The 23,237-nt window shown below is 40.6% G+C and overlaps 1 protein-coding gene across 5 annotated transcripts in view; it reads left to right on the forward strand.

Annotated features, from left to right (window-relative positions):
• The window catches only part of BBS9 (Bardet-Biedl syndrome 9), a 229,613-nt gene that overhangs the window by 171,941 nt on the left and 34,435 nt on the right, over positions 1–23,237 (forward strand). For 2 of the 5 annotated variants that reach the window (XM_083706264.1, XM_083706265.1), the window contains exon 22: positions 18,640–21,289. The exons of the other annotated variants lie outside the window; for them this stretch is intronic. In XM_083706264.1, coding sequence (XP_083562390.1) covers positions 18,640–18,728 — 89 coding nt within the window. In that variant the 3' untranslated portion in view covers positions 18,729–21,289. Of the gene's footprint in view, positions 1–18,639; positions 21,290–23,237 lie in introns of those variants that run through there. 5 annotated transcript variants of the gene reach the window in all.

Raw genomic sequence — 23,237 nt, forward strand, 5'->3', positions numbered from 1 at the left:
TTGTGAAGAGGCCACTGAATTTACTTGTGATATACCATAATGATACATCTGCAGAATCCAAGAAGGTTTACCCTCAATCTGGTTGAAAACAAATTCCAAATGGCCTCAAATTTATTTAGCTGAAATTACGGTAGCTCGAATCAATACTTTTTACCACTTGTTTGAAACAAAAGACTTAAGTGTGTATTTGTCTTCTGTCTGATATTTCAAATGTAATTGGCGAAGTTCTCTTAAGGTAGGCTGCAGGTCATTGTGCGAGAAATCATAGAATCATAGTATCATAGAATTAGAGAGTTGGAAGGGGCCATGAGTCTAACTCCTGTGATGTAGGAATCTCTTGTCCAAATCTAGCAACTATCTGGAGGATTTGTGGGAAATTGATATGTTAATGTTAGATACCTCCTTACTAGGATGTTCTCAATCTGTGGAGAAGATGGATGGTGCTCAGGCCAAGATATATTTGTTCATGATATCCAAGTGGGTGTGTTAAACTGAGAAAAAAAAAGGATACACAAGCAAGATAACTTTATATCTTATCATTGGAACTTGGATTAAACTGCACAGCCAAAAATACTAAAGGAGTTCAAGGCAACTGAAAGGAAGTCCGTTTCAGATACAAAGAGGGAAATCATAATATTTGTTGTTGTTTTTTAATAATATTTATTAAGATTTTCAGAAATACAGAAAGAAAAGATTAAAGTACATTCAAAGCCTTATTTTCATACACCCACTTTCCGGGACTCCCTCTTTCCCCCACCCCTACCATATTCCCCTATCGTATTGTTGGCTCCACAAGCTCTCAGTTCTAATTAAAACTTAGTTTGTTTAAACCATTAGTCGAATTTAAGTTTAAATTTGTACAATCCCCATCAATACCCTTACTAACAAAACAAAAGTTCTTTCCCCAGGGCCCACCCCCTTTCCATTCCACAATTTCCCTTTTTTTTAATGATAAAGACACCCCACACAATAGAAATATAAGAAAATAAAAAATAGAAAGTATAGTAAGTAAAAGAAAACCAATTCAGAAAATAGTTGACACGCCTTTGGATTCTATTTCTCCCCCCCCCCCCGTCCCCGGTTTAGTTTCCCCCTGACCACCAATCCATGTTGTCTGCCTGGAATTTTTAAAGTCCATAAATCACATTTTTCCCCCAACTCCTTGCTGGCTTTTTCTTTTTATAATTATTTTTAGAGTTATTTTTAAACCATTTAGCATCAAATCTTTAATAACGCTCCCCCTATTGTTCTTTCCAAGTTGTAGTCCAGTTTCCTCTTGTTCCGCTGCTAAAACGTTCTAGTTCAAAAATTTAGTAAGTCTGCAGGGGTTATTGTTATTCAGGAACAAAAACTTGCGTTCAGTCCCTTCCTTTCTTCAATAGAAAATTCTATTGTCTCCTTTAGCTGGACACCCTGTAGACACAATATTGTTTCCGTTTTGCAGCTTTCCCAGAAGATAACCAGTCCTGTAAAATTCCGATGGTATTTTTCCACTTACGACCTTCTTTGTAATGTCCCGAAGCTCCTCTAGGGGATTATTGTAACTTTGTTTTCTCTAGTCCAAAAGTCCGAATGTTATCCATGTTTTCGCCATTTTGTATCCAAGTTTTAACGGGTTGTAACTAATTGTAACAAAATTTAACCAGCAAAGTCCTCGTATTAAGGTCCTCTTTGAATTTCCGACTTTGACAGCTACTTTGACAGCTGTCAAAATCTCCTTCGCTTTTCGCCAGGCTCTCTCCTCAATCACCCCGGTTCCCAGGGGGGGGGGGGTTACGTTTTCCTTCTCCCTCAATTCTTCCTCCAGCACAGTTCTTGTAATTTCCCATCGTGGAATTCTTAGTTTTTATCAGCAATAGAATTCTTTTTGGACCTTGGTTTTCCAGTCCTTGTTTTGGAAGGTTTACAGTAGGGAGGGGGACTGACTTCCTTTTTGGATCCCCCCCCCCCCGCTCGTATCAAATCCGAAAAAAAATTCTTTTTTTCTCCTTTTAAACCCGGTTTCCAAATTACTCACGGGTTGTTGTTGAAAGTCCGAATTCTCAATGGAAGAAGTCAGCGCTCTCCGCCGGATGGCATGCGGCTTCGCTCGGCAGGGATAGCAGAGGACTCAAAGCACCACGCTTCTCCCCGGCACCCGATCCGTAGCCTTTAAAAAGGCTCCTTCACGAGTCGGAAGGGCGCTAGCGGTGCCAGCCGAGTCTCCATGTCCACGGCCTCCGTGGCCGTGGTTTTTAAGGGTCCCCGCATCGCCGGTGCGGTAGGACCCAGCCCCTGCCGAGCAGGCTCCCTCCGGGGCTCGGAGGGAGTCCGCCATTCGGCGATGGCGCCAACCCGGAAGTCCTCATAATATTTGTTTTGTATTACAAGACTGAAGCAGAGGTACAAAGAATAAGATTTTATCATGCTTGGTATTGTACAATGACATGCTGAAATGTTTGCCTAGTTGGGGGAAGGTAAGCAAGGTTTCAGGAAACCAAGGCAAGAGGACTTTCTCATAAGTGACACCTGCCCTTTGGAACACCTTCCCATTAGATGTTAAGGAAATAAACAGCTATCTGATTTTTAGAAGACATCTAAAGGCAGCCCTGTATTGGGAAGTTTTTAATGTGTGATGTCTTACTGTGGTTTTATAATTGACTAGAAGCCACCCAGAGTCAATTAGGCCAACCCAGTCAGATGGGAGGCAAATAATAATAATAATAGTAATAATAATAATAATAATAATAATAATAATAATAGGAAGAAGTAAGAGGTTTCTGCGCATTCGTCTCTTCATCATGCAACTAGGCAAGCCAAAAGATCCCATTGTGGATTTTCCACTTCTCATCTGTTTTGGTCCAATGGGTGGCTCAAGCATCTTCCAGGAATCTATTTGCAAACAGACGAAAGGAGCTCTGATACTGCTCTGGATATGCAGCAAACAGAACTGCACAGACCATAGATTTGTATAAATTCATTACAATATTGGCAGTTTTCAAGTTTTCTTTCCAGGTCAGCCATCACCAGTTCAAACCACATCAATATACATGAGAAGTTGGGTATTCTGCCCCAGCATGCATTTCATTACACTTACCGTATTTTTTTCACCATAACACTCACCTTTTTCCTCCTAGAAAGTAAGGGGAAATGTCTGTGCGTGTTATGGAGCGAATGCCTGCAGGTGGCGGGGGGGGGGGGATCTGCTGCAGTCGTGAGCAGAGGATCCATGGTTCCCCTTCCTTCCCTCCTCCGTGGTTACAAAGCATGGATCCACATGGATCCTCAGGATTTTTGCCCTGGGCTACTCCAAACTCACTGTCAGATCACATGTCTGTGGCCACAGCATGAACCACAAAAATCATATATCCACTATTTCGTTTAGAATATTTTTTTTCTTGTTTTCCTTCTCTAAAAACTATGTGCGTGTTATGGTCTAGTGCGTGTTATAGAGCGAAAAATACGGTACTTAAATTGAACCACATTTGCCATTTTAATGCTTATGCATCCAGGTTAGAGATCTCATGATACCTTTTTGTTTTTGTACCCTAAATAAATTGGAGTCATCACCTAACTTGGTGGTTGTTATTATTATTTTATTATGCAGTTGCTGAAGTTGGATCACTGCAAGTTTATGCACATCTGTGAACACATGAAATAAGTGTGTGGTGCTCTGTGGTGCCTTAACATGGATGTCCATTTTAGTAATTACTGGGGAATTCTTTTTGTAAATTCTGATACAAACTAAACAGATGGCCACCTCTTGAACTCTGCCCCCCAAATGCATGAAAATGCAGTAGAAATGCATAGTTTGAATAAAATGCTTTTAGAGACATCTATTTAAGTCTTTAAGTGCAAAGTTATAGTGCAGATTAATGCAGGAAGAGGTTCAAATTGATTAACATGGGAACATATATACAAGTGACACTGACTAGAAACAGACTGATCAGTCCATCCATACATCCATGTGGTGAAGGAGTGATATATTACTATATAGATTGACAGTGTGCTCAACTACTGGCAGTTTCAGAGAGATGCCATTCCTGTCTCCCTTACTGCCAAGTCCATTCCCTGCTTTAATGCACACTTATTAGGAAAACGAAGTTCCAAGGATGCGTCTGAGAGGCAAAGCCCCTTAATGCAAGCATTTGGGGTCTCTAACTTTTCCTTTGGGGAAGGTGGGTGAGAAAGCAGATTGAGGCTGGAATATCCTAGTGAGAGTAAGGTCTAGTATTTCCTTTGTGACTACCATTAAAGGAAAGGGGAAGAAATTGAGCGATCGTGTACGTGGTGGCTGGGCTTGCCAGCAGGCTGATTGAAACAAAACTTGACAATCCATCCCCACTGTGTCATGGCAGTAAAATGAATTGCCAGCCAGGAAATTACTCATTTGTGCATTACCTAATTTGTTTAGGTATAAAAAATTAATAATGCCAATAGAGCCATAAACTAATTAATTTGAAGTGTTTCAGATTAAGGCAATTGACCTATGAAGGCTGAATACTTATGCCAGCAAATCTAACTAAAGTACTGAAGTATTTTTTCCTTAAGCCATTAGAATTATTTGCTACATTGTACATTATGTCCCAGCCTAAGTATTTATTTTATGGAGGGGGAAAATGTAGGTTAGACTAGATTGTTAGTTTAATTGAAGTCAGTGTGCTTCAACACTGTTGCTTTTGTTTTAGTACCCTAAGTGCTTTTTCAGAGTACAGTGGTGCCTCGGGTTACATACGCTTCAGGTTACAGACGCTTCAGGTTACAGACTCTACTAACCCAGAAATAGTACCTCGGGTTAAGAACAACTTTGCTTCAGGATGAGAACAGAAATCGTGCTCCGGCAGCGCGGCAGTAGCAGGAGGCCCCATTAGCTAAAGTGGTGCTTCAGGTTAAGAACAGTTTCAGTTTCAGGAGGAGACAAAGTACCAAAAAGAATGGAGTAAATTTATGGTTTATATAAGTGAGAATTGTACAAATATGAAAACGTTGGCAGGATTGAAATAATTCTCATGTCATTGTATAATTTATAATTAAAGAATCTGTAAACTATAGAATGGAATAGGAAAACTGGTGGAAGGGAAGGACGGAAGCTAATGGATCTATGAACTAGATCCATTACAAACTAGGATACATGTAACAAGATGTGATGTTTTGGTGGTGGGTGGTGGGGATTGGTTGGTGATTGTAAATTTCAATAAAAATCATATTTTAAAAAAGAGAACAGTTTCAGGTTAAGAATGGACTTCCGGAACGAATTAAGTACTTAACCTGAGGTACCTCTGTACTAAAATTCTACATGCGGGAATGACAGAGGAAGAGGATGGAAATGAAGATGGGTGTAAATAGGGGGACATATGCAATTATTTCATGAACACCCACTTAAAGTTACAGACTTGGACTGCAGTCCTAAACTAGCGAGCATGCCTACTGAACCTAATGGAACTCATTTCTGAATAAGTAGCACTGCCAGTTTTGGTAGGGCATAGAAAATAGGGAAAGTACAAATACTCTGGCTTAACCGATTTGTGGATTGGATCATTAAAATGGCGAAATGTCTACGTATGCTGGCATAGCCCCACTAAAGTCAGTGCCAGTGTAAGCTGTCCATGAATGGTTGCCTTAAATTAATAGTTCTGATTAACTACTATGTGAGAAATCAAAGGCGAACTGTTACTCTGTGGACTGCACACTTGACTGGTCTCCCTCTCCATCAGTCTCAAAGAACAAGAGGTAAAATAGGGCAGCCTAGACATGACTCATCACTTACTCTACAATGTAGCCAAAGGACACATGAAAAATAAACAGAGAGGACGTGAAGCTAAGAACACCATGAAACAGTCCTGCTTGCTGTATATAGTCCTCACAGTCAAGTACATCAAGAATGTACCATGGGGACTTATTTTTCAAAGATTTCATACATGATTATGTTTACCCATATCTGAGTGGCTCCGCAGAGGCTGTGACTTGCTCTAGTGTGTACTTGCCAATCAGTAACAATGTCCCCAATTCTTCAGAAATTCTTTTCAATTCTTGTCTGTTCCATAGGTTAAAGTTGTTATCAGACATCTTGTAGTTATTATATTATAGGGATATGTTGCATATAACAGAAGTAAAATTGTAAATGGTGTAATTAAAACCGCTTCTTAATGTCTGTGTAGCTGATGGCTAAATTTCCCAGGTATCTTGAATATGTTTTTATTGACCACTGAGAAGAGTGACAAATGATAGTGAATGTGATTATTAGTCACAGTGCTTGATAATGAAGAGTTGTAAAACAACATCTGAACTCAGCTCTCATGTTCATTTTTGAAGTGATAACAGTGAGAGTTTTCTCTATTGTATTTACGTTGGGAACATTTATTCTGAATGTTCTCTAGCATGACAAGATTGCAAAATTAGAGGAAAAAACGTGACTCTCCTTTTTCCGAGGATCTGTCAACCATCACAATATCTGCTCTTAGCATGCTAAGGAGGTAGCAAAACATGCAACCAGAAAGTGGTCAGGAACAGAAGATCTGCATAATTGTGCGGTAGGTTCAAAACCAGTGAGATTTTTGAAAGTCCAGACAAAAACACAACCTGCCACATTAGAAGTGTCCAGATTTGCATCGGCAAACATGAAGCCTTTTAAGGCAGATACGTGTGCCTAATCCATCTACACATGCTTTTCTCACTACTTGACTTCCTGCCACTATGCTTGGCTTTAAGGTTGTAGATCACAGGCCAAGAGCTAGTCTAAATATGTTTTTGAGCACTAGTCCTAGGAGCATTTTAAAGGCACCATTTATTCAAGGAGACATCACCTTGCCAACAAAGGTCCATATAGTTAAAGCTATGGTTTTCCCAGTAGTGATGTATGGAAGTGTGAGCTGAACCATAAAGAAGGCTGATTGCTGAAGAATCGATGCTTTTGAATTCTGGTGCTGGAGGAGACTCTTGAGAGTCCTATGGATTGCAAGAAGATCAAACTGATCCATTCTTAAGGAAATCAGCCCTGAGTGCTCACTGGAAGGACAGATCCTGAAGCTGAGACTCCAATACTTTGGCCACCTCACGAGAAGAGAAGACTCCCTGGAAAAGACCCTGATGCTGGGAAAGATGGAGGGCACAAGGAGAAGGGGACGACAGAGGACAAGATGGTTAGACAGTGTTCTCGAGCCTACCAGCATGAATTTGACCAACCTGCGGGAGGCAGTGGAAGACAGAAGCGCCTGGCGTGCTCTGGTCCATGGGGTCACGAAGAGTCAGACACGACTAAACAACAACAACAAAGACTAAACATACCCAGTTCCCTCTGCTGTTTCTCAAAAGCCCCAAGTGGGGATTTGAACCCCAGCCTTCCAGGTGCTAGTCCAACACTCTAACCACTGCACCACACTGCCTCCTGCATCAATTAAAACTTTAAAGCAAAATTGAATGAAATAGCTATGACTGTGGATTTCGATTTGGTGCTTCAGCCTGAGTCCCTCCCCTCAGCTGCCACCCCATGGAAATGCACCCCCTTTGCAATTTATGGGAAGAAGGCTGCCATCACTACAAAGGAAGCTGATGGATCCTGAGTCAAGAGCATTGGTCCTGGAGATGCTGTCAGGAATCGAACCTGGGACCTTATGCACGCAAAATGGATGCTCTGCCTCTGAGCCACGGCCTTCGAGGTAGGCAACGGCTCCCAAAAGTCAGCAGTTTGAAAGAAGACCGCGATGCATTATATGGTGGAATTGTTTAAACATCAAACAATTTTGGGAAACAATAGATAATGAAATGGAAAAAATGTTCAGATATGAAGTTTTTCTATTGGGAATAGTACCAGGAAGTCTAAAGGAAGAAGACAAGACATTATATTTATACGTAACAGTAGCCGCAAGGCTATTGATTGCAAAAAAATGGAAAAGTGGTATAATACCGACAAAAGCAGAGTGGCTTGTCATGAAGAGTTGGACACGACTAAACGACTAAATAACAAACTAGATTTATGCAGTCACCCAACTCAGAATTGCTGCAACATGCTTTATGACTTTTCTCTCCAGATAGGTAAGGACATGTGTCGGCAAACTAATGCCCATGGGCCGAATCAGGCCCAATTGCCTTCTGGATCTGGCCCACGGACAGTCTGGGAATTGCTGCATGGATTGCCAGCACACACGTTCTTTCCCTCTCCCTCCCTCTCCCTCACACAGCAGTGGTGCCTCCTCCCTCCCTCCTCCTGGCTTCTCCCTGCCCTGCCTAGAGGAGGAAGGGAGCTGGGCTTTGTTGGTGCCAGCAGCAGCAGCAGTAGCGCTCGAGCGGCCACCATTTAAAGCAGCCCCTCTCCGGAGCCCTTTCGCTTGCCACTCATTGTCCCTCCGCCGCCACCAGCCCCTGCCGCTCACAAGACACAGGTAAACAGCCACAGGGCTCATGGTGCTCTTGCATCTTCCCCCCCCCCAAAAAAAATATAGTCCGACCCCACACAAGGTCTGAGGGACAGTGAACTGGCCCCCTGCTGAAAAATTTTGCTGATCCCTGGATAAAAATATCCAGTAATGCAGGCAGAAGAACTTGAATTGACATACAGTCTATGCATCCCTTCATGTTTTAGTGTAGAGTATTCCAAATTCACTGGTTACTAATAGCAAATGTAACAGAAATAATGAAGTAGAAACTGGTCCAGATTACTCGAGACTTATTTATTAGTTTATTAAATCTGACTTTTTACGTTGCCCCCCACCCCAAGGGTTGAGAATACCTTGCAATAATGTGCAGGACCTTTTATCCTTCATTACCTGCCCATAGGACCTCAGACCCAACCATTTTTCAACAATGTGACAGCACAGAGTAATGATTGCTTGCTGTAAACAGTTTATATGATTATACCAAAGGTAAGATTGGTGCTTTTCTTCCTTCTGACTGCAGCAGCTGCAGGATTAAGTCGTGTGTGTGTGTGATATTTCTTAAACTGGAGTCACAGCCAGGTGTGATGTATAGGTGCCTCACAGTTCTTCTCTCTGCAACAACTTAGGCTGGCATAGTGCAACAGTAAGTCTGCCATCAAACAAAGAAAATAGATATTCAGGGAGAACGGAGCATAAAATGATGAACAATCAGAAATAAATGCAGTGCAAATCAATTTATATACTGTCTAGGGCAAAAGACATTTGCCATTGAGCTGATTCATGTAAAGAAGGAGGAGATCACTGACTAGTGCAATGGTTTTTGCAGTGGCCTTGTAAACCCCAAGGTCTAATAGTCTGTGGTCTTTGCCTTGATTCTGTATGCTCTTATGAGATTATAGTATATTTACTCTTGTTTGCTTCAATTATGATTGGTTACAATGTGTTTTTAATATTAATCACATTTGCATCCCTTCTTTATTCTAAGGCTCTCAGGGCAGTTTGTATGGGGTCATATCAGTTTATCCTCAGAACAGCCATGTACACTAGAGTAGACTGATAGACAGTGATATGCCTAAAGCAGTCTTCTGAGCTTTCTAACTAAACTGGGATTTTAACATAATTATCTCCGGTTCAAGTCCAGCACTCTTCCATCCTAATACTACAAACTGACACGGAATATTACCAAAGTTGTATTAAAATATAGTGCATTTTTTTCTTTTGAGCAATTTTTGAGGACAGTAATTTTTGAGAATTTGTTATAGTTTTATTTTGCTGTTGTTTTGAAATGATCGCCTCTGTCTTTTAAGTAGATTCATATACAGCAAGATTATTATTTTTTTTACCTTGGTTGCACTGGGCAAATCCTCTTGCAAATTGCACACTATCTGAATTTAATAATACTTTTCTTGTGGTTGTTTCAAGCAATCCACCTTTAAAGAACCAAAAGCAAAGAATTAGAGCATTTTGAAACTTATAACGTTAATATGTTGCGCTTGTAAAATGGAGAGAGGGGTCTACTTTTAGACATTCAACTGCTTTCCTCATCAAAATTATTTTAAACTAAACGTTCAAAAGTCTGTAATCCTGAGAATGTAAACTATCTGATTAAAAAGTGAACCTTTGTGTGAAATGACAGTGGCTAACATAAAAAATGAGCAATGACCTTGGCAACTATAGAACGTTTGTTAATACTGTTTATTATCTTAGTGCTAATGGTATGTTGTTATAAACCTTCAGTGAATAATATTTTCTGTTAGTTATACCACACAACAAGGTGTGCATTATAATACAGGATGTAAATGACTGCTTGACCTATGCACAGTGAGATGTAGGACTCTCATGTTCTCCCACACACAATGTTTTCACATTTTTTTGTAATTTTAAATAGTACATTTAAAAAAATAAAAAGAATACAGATAGAAGCTAAAGCTTTTAAAAGCTTTTTCATAATTAGACACAGCACTTGAGATTCCTCACTCAAAATTATACTAATACAACTACTTTACAGAAAATGTATAATTTGATGATGCACAAACATATTTTAAAAACCAAAAAATGGGACAAAGACCTCTGACCTTCCATACTTACAAAAAACAGCAACCCTAGCATTCTAAATTAGGAACAAGCAGATGGGCAAACTAAGCCACCCTCTTATTTAGTCCCAGTGAAGAAATTTTGGCCATTTATGTTGCTGAACTAGAAGATGAAGAATAAGAGTTTGGATTTGATATCCCGCCTTTCACTCCCTTTAAGGAGTCTCAAAGCAGCTAACTTTCTCCTTTCCCTTCCTCCCCCACAACAAACACTCTGTGAGGTGAGTGGGGCTGAGAGACTTCAGAGAAGTGTGACTGGCCCAAGGTCACCCAGCAGCTGCAGGTGGAGGAGCGGGGAAGCGAACCCGGTTCCCCAGATTACGAGACTACCGCTCTTAACCACTACACCACACTGGCTCTATAACTCCCATCAGCTCAACAAGCTTGGCCAATGGCCAGGGAGGATGGAAATGGAAGTCCAGCTACATGTGGAAAGCCAGAGGTTCCCCACACATGGTTTATTCCGTGTCTGAGAGCAGCTGGAATGTTAGGATGTCAGAGGAAACATGACCTTTTCCCTTTCATCCTCCCTTACCCCAAAGCCTGAGCAGATTCCGTTTCCAGGATGACCATAGCTCTATAGACTATGCAATTATCCACATCAGTTCAACTCTCTCCTCAAAGTCTACCTTTTTTGGCACAATTCCCTAATCCCTATGCCCTACTCCAGAGACAGGAAATATATGACCCTCTGGATGTTGCTTAACTCCAACTCCCATCATCCTTAGCCAGCTTGACTAACAATCAGGGATGGTCATAACTATGGTTCAAAAACATCTGGCTCTCCATCCTTCGCTACTCCAATTCAACCCTGTAATTAAGCCTGAGAATGTGTAACTGGAAAAAGATATATTGTGTCTGTGCTCCCAGTTCTTTACTCTTCCTCTGTTGTTTTCTATATCAGAGTTTAGACTGTGAGCTTCTAAGGCCAAGAACCTGCCCATCTGCACTATAAAACATCAATGTGCTAGCACTGCAGGTTTTTTTATTGTTGTTACAGATCCCACTTGTTCTGCCGCTAAAGTCCGAAACCTGACCACAGACAATCCTGCTTCCCTGTTCCTCTTTGTAAGATTTCATCAAGCACTGGGTACATGCTTTCAAGTCTGTTTTAAATAGAGTTGGGACATGAGTCATATGTTGTCAATTTGGCTATTTGGTAATTTATTCTTTAAAATGGCTGCAAGACTAATAACGCAATTGCATAGTTGGCAATGTATCTTTTCGATTGCTTTGTGGATATTATCAGATTTCATGCTTGTTTGGTGTAGTATCACAGAAAATGCTTAATGCTGGTTACAATCTAGGGACAGCTTTTCAAGAGAATTTGGGTTTGAGTAGACATTTTATAGAAAGAAGATGCTTTGACATGGGGGATCCTTCTCTGAATAAGAAGAATCATGCTAAGAGCTTGAGGTGGGAGAAAGGAGTCTTGCAGGAGAATCGTTTGAGCAGCGAATGAACCGATGGGGATAAATGAGAGACCTTATAAGAACTAGGATCCAAAGAACTGCACAGCTAGTTCTATGTTACCCTGGCTTGTGTTTCAGGAACAGCATCCCTTTCCCCATGCCTCAGAACAAACAGTTTCTGAAGCAGTCAGAAGTTTCAAAAAAACATTTATAATATAGCCCAGGGGTCTGCTGTTCAAATAATAATATTTTCAAAAAATCCTACTGAGCATGCCCAAACCCTTGGGCATGCTGAAAGCAGCTCTTTCAGTCCCAGTCAGTGACTAGAACTTGAACTTAATGCGAGAAACAAGTGCAGAAGGCTTAAGGAGAGAGGGGAAATGATCCTAATGAGAGAAGAGAAGATTAGCAGCCCCATTCTGAACTGAATGAAAAAGGAGGAAAATATGACAAGTCTAAATAGGCCATTACTGGATTACTGGTTTTTAAATATCTGCATGCTTTTCATTATACTGTTTTAAAACAATAAAACATTTTTAAAAATATATACCTATGCAGATCTCAAGGAGAAACAAGTTAACCAGTTAATAACTAATTAGAAACAAAAGCCGAGGACATTAATTTTTGAACAAATTCTGTATAGAATGTTGCATAGAATGGACCATTGCTTCTTTCTGCAATCTATAAACAATATGCAATAGGGGACCTAGGAGTTGTTTTCCTTCCACCCTACCTTGTAGGAAAAGCATACATTATATTTGCTTATTATTTATTTTTATTTATGTATTATTCACTTATTAGTTGCCTTTCCAATACAAATTGCCTAAGGCCACATGCAAAACTAACCTGAACCAACCGAGAGTATCTCTCTTTTCACTGATGTAATTGTTTATTTAGTTAGAATTGGTTCTATGTAGGATGACCGTGTTGTGTTTCATAAAGGTAATTCAGGGCCCCAATACAAACATGCCTAAGTCATCAACTGGAAAAAAAACAAGGGCAGAGCTCTGGAAGTCCGTGGAGTCACACTCAGTAATACAAGCTGAGGATCTTGTCTGAAGCCAAGCATGAAAGACCCTTCCTTTTCACAACGTTTGCTTTCATTCAGGCTTAATAGAAACATAGCACTGGATATATTACATTTGCCTGCCAGTCAATTATTGAAGTTGGCGTTCGCTATAGTTGTCCATGGAATACGTAAAATGTTGGCTGATAGTGGTAGTACTTGACCCAAAACCTAACTGAATAGGTCTGTGGACAATTTTTGGCATGCATATGGTGGTAGGAGATCAACATGTTAAAGTTTAACATGTATTTTAAATAAAGTTTGACTTGTAACTGCCCAATATGTAGAATGGTATACTTCACTGAACTGCAAGATGTACAGCCAAGCTCTGCTCTCTGTCAAATGGAATTTAGTTTGGGGGTTTATACTCCCCCCCCCCCCAGTGACAAATTTGGCCCCTCTATTTTGCCTCTCTCTCTTTATTGATAAGCCACTGGTTGTCTCACTCCATTAAGCTAGTCTAGACTCCAGGCTTGAGCCGCATTGGTCTCCCGAGTTTTGGATGTTATAACAGGTCAGCACCACACAGTCAATTCATATTTGTTAACTACCAAACATACGATGGGTTGTTTCAAACGAAACCATTCACTTCTTAAACTGAATGGTTCCTTTTTTTTAAAGTTCAAGAAACCACTTGATAAAATGATGTGCCAATTGTGTATAAATAGCTTTACCACAAGAATAAAGGAAGCCATAATTCTGTAGGCTTGTGTTTTATTTAGTTCATCTGTTTGCATTTATGAAGAGTGAGAATAAGGAAAAGAGAATCTGTAGTGGGGGGCAGTGATATAGTGCAGCTTCTGAAATGAACCAAGACCAAGAGTTTCATTCATTGATAGGTCTATCGTTTCAGAAATAGGCTTTGAGTTTAAGGCTTCTTCTTATGATGATGGTCAATAAATTAAAAAATTATCCTGAATGGAAGCCCTTGCTCAGGAAAAATATTTGATGGGAAAGGTTTTCTCTTTTTTAGCAGATCATTAAATAAAGGAACCTTGTGCTGTAGGATTCAAGTGATAGCAATAATTCCACAGAAACATCTATAATATTTCACATTGTTATTGAGGAGTAGCATGTGCAAACATAATATTAATGTGAATGTTATGTTCTGTAACTGCTTCCTTGATTACTGCACCCATTGATTCGCATCAGAGCAGCTGAAGAAGATGGAAGCCAATGCGTTTTGCTTTAAGACTTCAGTATCTCTGCGCGGGTGGTGCTGTGGGTTAAACCACAGAGCCTAGGACTTGCTGATCAGAAGGTCGGTGGTTTGAATCCCCGCGATGGGGTGAGCTCCCGTTGTTTGGTCCCTGCTCCTGCCCACCTAGCAGTTCGAAAGCACGTCAAAGTGCAAGTAGATAAATAGGTACTGCTCTAGCGGGAAGGTAAATGGCGTTTCCGTGCGCTGCTCTGGTTCGCCAGAAGCGGCTTTGTCATGCTGGCCACATGACCCGGAAGCTGTGCACCGGCTCCCTCGGCCAATAAAGCAAGATGAGCGCCGCAACCCCAGAGTTGGTCACAAGTCCCTAATGGTCAGGGGTCCCTTTACCTTTACCTTTACCTCTGCTTTGTTAGTCATCGTAACAAATATTAATGACACATATAACATATTCTTTCACCTTGGGAGGAAAAAATATGTCTATATGAAGAACATAATCTCCATATGTGAAGACCAGTGAATTTGTATCTCAAAAGTGCAACTTGGAGTTCTCTCAGAGAGACTTCTTATGGTGCATTTAAGATTCCTGGAAAGTTTGAGGTGATGGACAGCACCATGCATCTCTACACAAGCCCGTTCGTAGCCAGCTGCCTTTCTACAACATGCTTGCCTCTTATACTTCTGGCCCAGGTTTTAAGGTCTCCTCCCAGTTCTCTGGGTACTTGCAGCTGAGACAATGATAACATTTAGGGGAGCCTGGTCCTCCAGGGAGGCCATACTGCCAACATTTAGGAGTGGTCTGTTACAAGTGGCTTGCAGATGTAATGTGAGTCAATAATGCGATGCTACAGACTTTTTAAAGTTATTAGAAAGGATAGAGAGCCATTGTTCACTACAATCAGGTTACTGTGTGTTAGTCAAAAAAACATTATAATGGTCTTTGGCTGTAGAATGGAAGGTTTTGGTTAAATGTCAGACAAGCAATGTAAGTTTACTAGCGGAATGGGTTTTTAATACTTTTACTGGAAGTCTAAAAGTGGCTAGAGAAACATCTTTCAGTGGTGGTTGAGGCGTAATTATTTTTGCCTCAGCAGAGAGGAAGATAATGTTGTGACCTCAGCTGAAATCCTGAGGTGGGGCTGAAGAAATGGAACTAGGCAAAGGACGGTTGCTTTGCTCAGCTCCCATTAAGTTCTATGCAGGTGGTGGGATCCAAAAGTGGACCCCTCTGCAAACTACTTTGGACAGGTGGACAGCCACCCACCTGTCAGTCATCTGTGTAGGCTCTCCACACATTTTAAAACCCCAATTTTCCAGAGTTCTAAAATGTGTGGAGAGCCTACATGAGTTAAGCAGCTCCTCACTACAGACCATCACCCTCCAAGTCAGAGAATGTGATGGAGGAGTCCAAAAGGAGCATGCCAATCTCTGCTTTCTCTAATCACGTAGACAAAGAAACACCCAAGGAAGACTTCTGGGATTGGTCTTTGTGTTTCTGTGTGCGTGTGTTTTCTTTAATAAGTAGCAGGTGTGGAGGAAGGGATTCCCAGTTGCAACCGTGAAGTGGGAAAATGGAAGGAAAGCAGCTTTCTTCCTGGGCCAAATAGCAGCTGCAGAGACTTAAAACTCCTTCCTCCATGTTGTGGTCTCCAGTCAAGATCAGGTGCATATGCAGGCTACACCTATTTGGAAAAGAGGGGGGAAAGGAACAAAAACCAATAATGTAATTAGTGTCACATCTTGTTTGGCCATTAGAGAAGAGCAGGTGCTCTAGCCCTATGCTGGAGAGCTTTTATATCCTTGCCGGGGCAGCTGAGGTCTCCATGGTTGCCATTGCAATCATATGGCTGTCTCAGTATACCATGGGGTCAACACATGTGGCAAGTCATTTTCTTGTTTTTACTATAGAACAGTTTTATGTATTTTTCAGTTATACAGTGGTACCTTGGGTTAAGTACTTAATTCATTCCGGAGGTCCGTTCTTAACCTGAAACTGTTCTTAACTTGAAGCACCACTTTAGCTAATGGGGCCTCCCGCTGCGACCACGCCGCCAGAGCACAATTTCTGTTCTCATCCTGAAGCAAAGTTCTTAACCGGAGGTACTGTTTCTGAGTTAGAGGAGTCTGTAACCTGAAGCGTATGTAACCCGAGGTACCACTGTAAAAGTACTCCTATACCATCCTCTCATAACCTATCAGAGTGGTTTGGGAATGATTTGATTGTAGGTGGGATTCAAGTCAGTCTTTTACCATGGATGGACCATTCCTGGTGAGGTTTGGATTATTGGTGGCAATTCCCCTCTTCAGGGATGGGGGACTGTTTGGGATGGTGTGCCCCCCCCCCCCGAGACTTACTGAAGCATTGAAATCCCCGCATGCTTTGGGAGAGCTTTTGACTGGCGTGGTTGGTGCTCCTGTCAATACCCCAGCCTTGCTGTGGAATGCTGAGGTGGAGAAAGCAAGTGAAATGGTTTCTCCTGAGCTCCCCACTCCAGCACCATAGTATTCAAAAAGCCCCCTGGTTTGTGGGGAGCACCAAGTGATGAAGGAGGCTAGACAACAGCTGGAGGGCAGGTGGTGCAAATTTGGCAGCAGATGTAGCCAGATGCAGGTAAGAGTCCATAACTGTGCCTACCATGTGCCTACCAAGCTTACTTTTCTGTCATTACTGCATCGGCAAGGAACTGTTCAGCTGCCTGTGATTTTTTTAAGAAATAAAAATATGTGGTTTTTTTAAATGGATAGTGTAATTTGTACACCTGAAGGAGCGTCTCCACCCCCATCGTTCTGCCCGGACGCTGAGGTCCAGCGCCGAGGGCCTTCTGGCGGTTCCCTCATTGCGAGAAGCAAAGCTACAGGGAACCAGACAGAGGGCCTTCTCGGTAGTGGCGCCCGCCCTGTGGAACGCCCTCCCATCAGATGTCAAAGCAATAAACAACTACCTGACATTCAGAAGACATCTTAAGGCAGCCCTGTTCAGGGAAGTTATTAAAGTGTGACATTTTAGTGTATTTTTGGTCTCTGTGGAAGCTGCCCAGAGTGGCTGGGGAAACCCAGCCAGATGGGTGGGGTACAAATAATAAATTATTATTATTATTATTATTATTATTATTATTATTATTATTAGTTTGGACCCATCATGCTGGAAGCTGGGTGAAGTCACGGCAAAATCACGTTTTGGTCCACCGTCTTGTTTCAAAATAGTGGTCAGAGTCCGAACATCAGCGAAGAGCACAGCCCTCACTTTGGGAGCCCTCAAGATGGATTTGGCAATGAAATCTTGAGAGCCGTCCAAACATATAGAAGAACAAACAAACAAATGGACAGACAGACAGGCATGCCACTTTCTAAAATATATGTTATTCTATATGGCAATTTTTATTTTTATTTCTGGAAAACATATATTGTATACTGCCCTGTCATAGCATTTTTTTTGTTTATTTATTTATTCACTGCATTTTATCTTTGTGAAAGAACATGTACTGTGGTTAATTTTGTTTTGAAAACCATTTCCCCCCTATAATGAATGCTCATGAATAAAGGCACTGGCTTAAATAGACAGTTGGGCCAGCTTCCCATTGAAATAGTAAATTTCCTCACAGTCAGGCTCCTCTTTTGAACTATGGTTGAAGGAAATGAATTGCACTTTTGTTGGACTTTTCGTCTCAGGGGAGATTTGAAGGAGGACATTATTAGAAGTTGGATATTTTGTATGCACCACATTCTTTTTCGCTCGTATATCACCATATTTCTTTCTTGTGATACTATCTTATTAATGTTGTATTGAAATGTCAACATTTATTGGCTTGGGCGGCACTTTTTGGTTTTTGTAGCAGGAGTATTTTTATTTTTTGTTATTTTGTTATCTGGTGCTCACAACCAGCGGATTGTCACCTTGGTGGCAGTGTGGAAGAGGGCCTTCTTGGTGACAGTGCCCACTCTCTGGTATGCATTTACTCATGAGAAGGAGACAGTTACAACCTTTAAAAATGTATATGTTTTCCCAAGCTTTCCTGAACCCTGACTCTTAATTTTAGTTCTGTTTTGTGATATGTTCAGTTTATGTGTGATTTATAAGTTTGTTCTGTTTCTACTTAGTTTACAGGAAATGTTTTTAAATGTTATTGTTCCTTTTTCTATCACAGTTTTCTTGTTGTAAACCACTTAAGAGGGTTTTTTTTTTAAAAAAAATGCCCTATTTTTTGCTCTATAAGACTCACTTTTTCCCTCCTAAAAAGTAAGGGGAAATGTGTGTGCGCCTTATGGAGCGAATGCAGGCTGCGCAGCTATCCCAGAAACCAGAACAGCAAGAGGGATTGCTGCTTTCACTGCGAAGCGATCCCTCTTGCTGTTCTGGCTTCTGAGATTCATATTTTTTTTTTCTTGTTTTCCTCCTCCAAAAACTAGGTGCGTCTTGTGGTCTGGTGCGTCTTATAGAGCGAAAAATACGGTAAATGAATTAAGCGGCCTAAAAATTAAATAAATAAATATGGTATTGCCTTGCTGGTATGTTGTGCCTTCCATTAATGGCCACCCTTTTTCCTCATTCTAGTTTCAGGGCTTGTCCTCACTTCCACTTTCCCCCCCGAAAAACTTGCTTCATCACTGAATCAGGGTACAAACGCCAGTTGCTTTTTCTGCACATAGATGTTTGTTCTGCTTCAGCGGTAAACAGCAGATTTCCCCAGGAAAGCTGCAGGAGGACAAACAAAAAATGGCTCAGACCTGTGTTTTTTTGGCGCAGGACAAGTGTGGACACGCCCTCAGTTGTGTAACATTTACCGTTTATCTGATAGTTGCTTTTCACGGCTGCTTTCTGCTCCATTTTCCCAGCACAAGAACACAGTTTATACAGCTCAAATTGACTTTAACACTGGCGTATGGAGCCGGCTCACAGAACAACAAAGTGCTGAATATACTGGCAAAATGCAAGTTGTGCCATTACTGCACTTGGGAATGATTAAAATGTTGCGTCTGTTACTTTGGTCCTGTAGAAATCAGAATGCTTGAAAAATGATTGCTGTATGGATGTTCTCAGTCACAGGAAAGGTCATCAGAGGATCAGCTGGCAGGAGTTTGCCAATCTTAAATATTATCGTATGTCAATTTCAAAAATTACGTTTAGCATCCCAAAGAGGAAGTTCCCACCCTAGCAGTTTCTGTATATATATGAACTTATTCATTTCTGACTTTGGGTGTGCCAAGAATCTAGGCTATTATAGTGTGATTGTACAATACCATGCATTAACACACAGCTATATTTTTGCTAGGTTCTCTATCGTATTGAGAATGCAAGCGCAGATCTGCATTTGTTCAGTGCTGAATAGGGTATGGATTATGAAATGAATCTTTTGTAAGATCCCAGGCTTTCTGAATTTTTCTTGCTATAATTTTGTTAGTTTACTTCAGTAATGTATCCTTTTTTGGGTTTTGCTGAAAATGCAACATCCAAGCAAAATGTATTCACCATAGTAAAGACTCTATTGATGAATACTCAGTGTTGAATAAATGAATAATGGACTGCTTGAAAGAAATCCTTGGATTATGGGTTCATGGGATATAGAGAAAGTCCTGATCAAACAAGCCTATAAAGCCAGGAATTGCAGTATTTTGGGGTATTCTTTATTCACAGAACATTTCATGTTACATTTGAAGGAATATATATACTTATAAATAATCCACAGGGATAACCCTAAGATAACCTTTTAAAAAGGACTCTAAAATACAGTATCACTGTAACACAGTTCATTTCAAGCAATTTTTGAACAACAAAAATGACTGTTACGATGTTTGAGTTCAAATGTTCAGGAGTGGAATTGACTGTAATGGTATATTTGTGTGTGTGTGTGTGTGTGTGTGTCGGGGATCGAAGTTTGTGGTAAAGTTGGAACCCCAGTGCCAAAGCACAACATATAATTGGGCTTAATTTTTTCCATATGTATCAACAAAAACAGCCCTTTCTGCCATGAGAGATGAAAGCTTCCCTTTTTGTCATATTTTTATGTTGTATATAATTCCAAGCTCTTTACAGTTTTGCAGGCTTCCTACCAAAACATGCCAGAATGCAGGGGAGATGAGCTGTCATTCTTGACCAGAGCTTGTATTTCTAATAGAAGAACTCTGTATTGCAGATGAGTGCAAAGAGGGCCAATTTTTCTTTGTTACTGCAAAACATCCAGTTTGAAATGAAACAATCCCTCTGTTCATTGTTTCAGCCAATTAACTAAGCATTACCTTACAGAAGCCGTCACAATGTATTCAGGCAATATATAGCCTGCTTTTCAGTCCATCGGATTCTTAAAGTGGGCTACAGTTACAAAATTAATAATATAAATAAAATCATAAAACCTGCAGGAGGGCAGGATGAAACCAAGAGCTGGCAATGAAACAAATAATAAAACAGAACTAACCATAGCAAGCCTGCTTGGCATGGAAGGCCAGCTGGCCATTGCAAAGAAGCAGACTCCTGAATCTGCCTCATAGTTGCAGGAAGCAGGCCAAAGCTTAGGGGCTGCCACAAGTATTGTGCTTTTTCCCACCCCCACTGCCAATTCAGCAGGCTAGTTAAATAGATTTGAGAAAGGCCAAGGTATTTAAAGACTTGTTCGATCAACTGATTATCCATATACTATCTATGGGCCTTATAGTTTCCTGAAAACACAATGACTTTAGTTGTCTTGTAATTCACAGCCAGCTGTTCTCTTTGGCAATATCCTGAGAATGCCCTCATCAATCATTTTAGGCCCACTTTTGTTTGTGATAGAAGTACCGCATCATATGCGTATAGTAATATAGAGGTGGCTTTTGTGGCCAGTTTAGGGGCATGATACTCTGGGGATGTTAAACTCTGGACAATATCATTTATATATGAATTAAACAGTGTGGGAGCTAGGATACAACCTTGCTTAGCTCCCTTTGTGGTGGTACAGATCCTGTGAGCTGCCCATTTGTAGAGCAACACACTTTCAGCAGAGTGTTTTATACAGAAATTTAATCAAGAACAATAATCTTTTATCTATACTTGAAGAGTTCAACTTATCCCACAGTCTTACTTGAGAGATTGAATCGAATGCAGCTTTCAGATTATTGATGTAAACCTCTGGGATGTATTTTGCGTAGTTAAGTTTTTACCTCTATCTTCAGTACATTGTATTTTATTGTATTGCTATGGCTAGTGACTGATGCAAATAAAGGTTCTTCTGATTCTAGATTTGAGAAAGCTTAAAATGCACTTATGTATGCTAGTTAATGCAGAAACAGGGTGAAAACATATCAGCACATACATACTGGGCTAAAGGACATCTCATGTGTTGTAGAGAGCTGATTGTGGCTGCAGCTTTCCGTTACTGCATCTCTAGCTCCTTCCCGGATGAGTGGTTGCACCAACTTGCAGGCCTGTGCTGCCTTTCAGTGACAGCTCCCCAAGGGAGTGACCTCTGTGTGATGAATGGCCATCTCTACCCACAGAAGAGTGTGCATGCATGTTCAAATATTTTTGAGCATGATCTGAAACGTGTGTCTTTTCGAGATAAATAACGGCAATATATGGCCATGAACTGCAAGGCAAATTAGATTATAATCAGATTGTATGCTGCATAAGTGTGTTTTTTAAAATAAAAACCAATCTCTTTCAGATTCATGATAATATTACTTAAGACTATCTATGGGCCCAATTCATAAGATATTTAGAATGGTATACATGTGGTTACATTTGCCTTAGTTGTGTATGCATATCTCTCCAATTTATTGTGTTTTTTTGTTTCTAAGAAAAGAACACTCACAAACATACATATTGACTTGATTACCAAGGTCTTAAAGTGACCGACATGTTGTTCAAGATGAATAACAAACAGCAGATGTTTGCCAAGTTCTCAATAGCAGTCAAAAAAACTCATGCTTAGTAACACTTGTTAGAGAGCTTGTATGTTAGGTAGAATAAGCAATAGCAACATGAGTAAAATTAAGAAAAAATAGTATGCTTATGTATATTTGTGATTGTATGTATGAATATATGTGTTAATATAATGTATATAATGTAATATACATACGCATACAAGTGTGTGTAATGCTTTGTATAGCAAAAGATTAGCTCTAGGAAATTATGTGACATAAAAAAGCCATGGTTCTCCCTTCAGGATAGTGCCCACTTTGAGGTGGGAGAAATTCCAGAAATTCCCAACTCACTGTTCCTCTCCGGCTGTGACTGCTATAAAATAGCCTTATGCCTGGTTTCAACGGATGGTGTTTGGATTTTGTTGTTACGCAGCTTGAACCTTACTTCGGTTGGCTGCCAAATGGAGCTGGAAAGGAATGTTACCTCACTCCCAGATTGCTAGGACAGCGTTGGGGATCTTAGCCTTCCTCATAACTAGCTTTTGAGGAGTTGGCCATTGTTGGGCACAGATTTGTGGGGGTTGTACAACCATCAGTTCATTGCAAAGACTGGTTGTCAGCCATTGTGCCCAGGTTGCAGGGCTACAGGAACTATTCTCATAGCCAAGGTCATTTTTCTGGGAGTTACCCAGAGGTCAGTCTGGGCAATTGTCCTTGTACATTTATTTAAAGCATTTTTATTCCATCTTCAGCTCAAAAGGCTGTCAGGAACAACAACGGATAACAGTTGTGCCTCTCCTTTTCTTCAATCTCCTACCCGGTTCCCTTCATTGTAAGCACAAAAATGCCCCCTACACACTCACACACACTTTCACACAGACAAAGCACTATTTATCTTACCCAGAACTTATATAAAAAAGTTATTTATGGTTGCTAAGCAGATGGGGTGGGGTGCTTCAATAAGGCACAGGTATGAATGAAGCGTGTAGTACTTGGAAGTCTCTCTCTCTCTCTCTCTCTCTCTCTCTCTCTCTCTCTCTCTCTCTTTGTGTGTGTGTGTATGTGTCAAAAATATTCCCAGAGCCTGCTTGTATGCTTGAAGAAGCACACAAAGTGAGCATGCTCATTTCTAGGAATTGGACTTTACGGAATATTTATCTTATTTTTTAAGCTGTTTTAATTGATGTATTACGTTTTTGTGTGGTTTCTTCCTAAGTTTGTAAATGAAGAAAAATATGAACATGATACCAGATACCAGTCTCAGATTGTACAGCGGTGCAACACAAAGTATTTTGAGGAATTCATGCTTCTGTTTTTTGGTGT

This window comes from Podarcis gaigeae (genome assembly GCF_964106915.1).
Source record: "Podarcis gaigeae genome assembly, chromosome: 12".
NCBI classification, from domain to species: Eukaryota; Metazoa; Chordata; class Lepidosauria; order Squamata; family Lacertidae; genus Podarcis; species Podarcis gaigeae.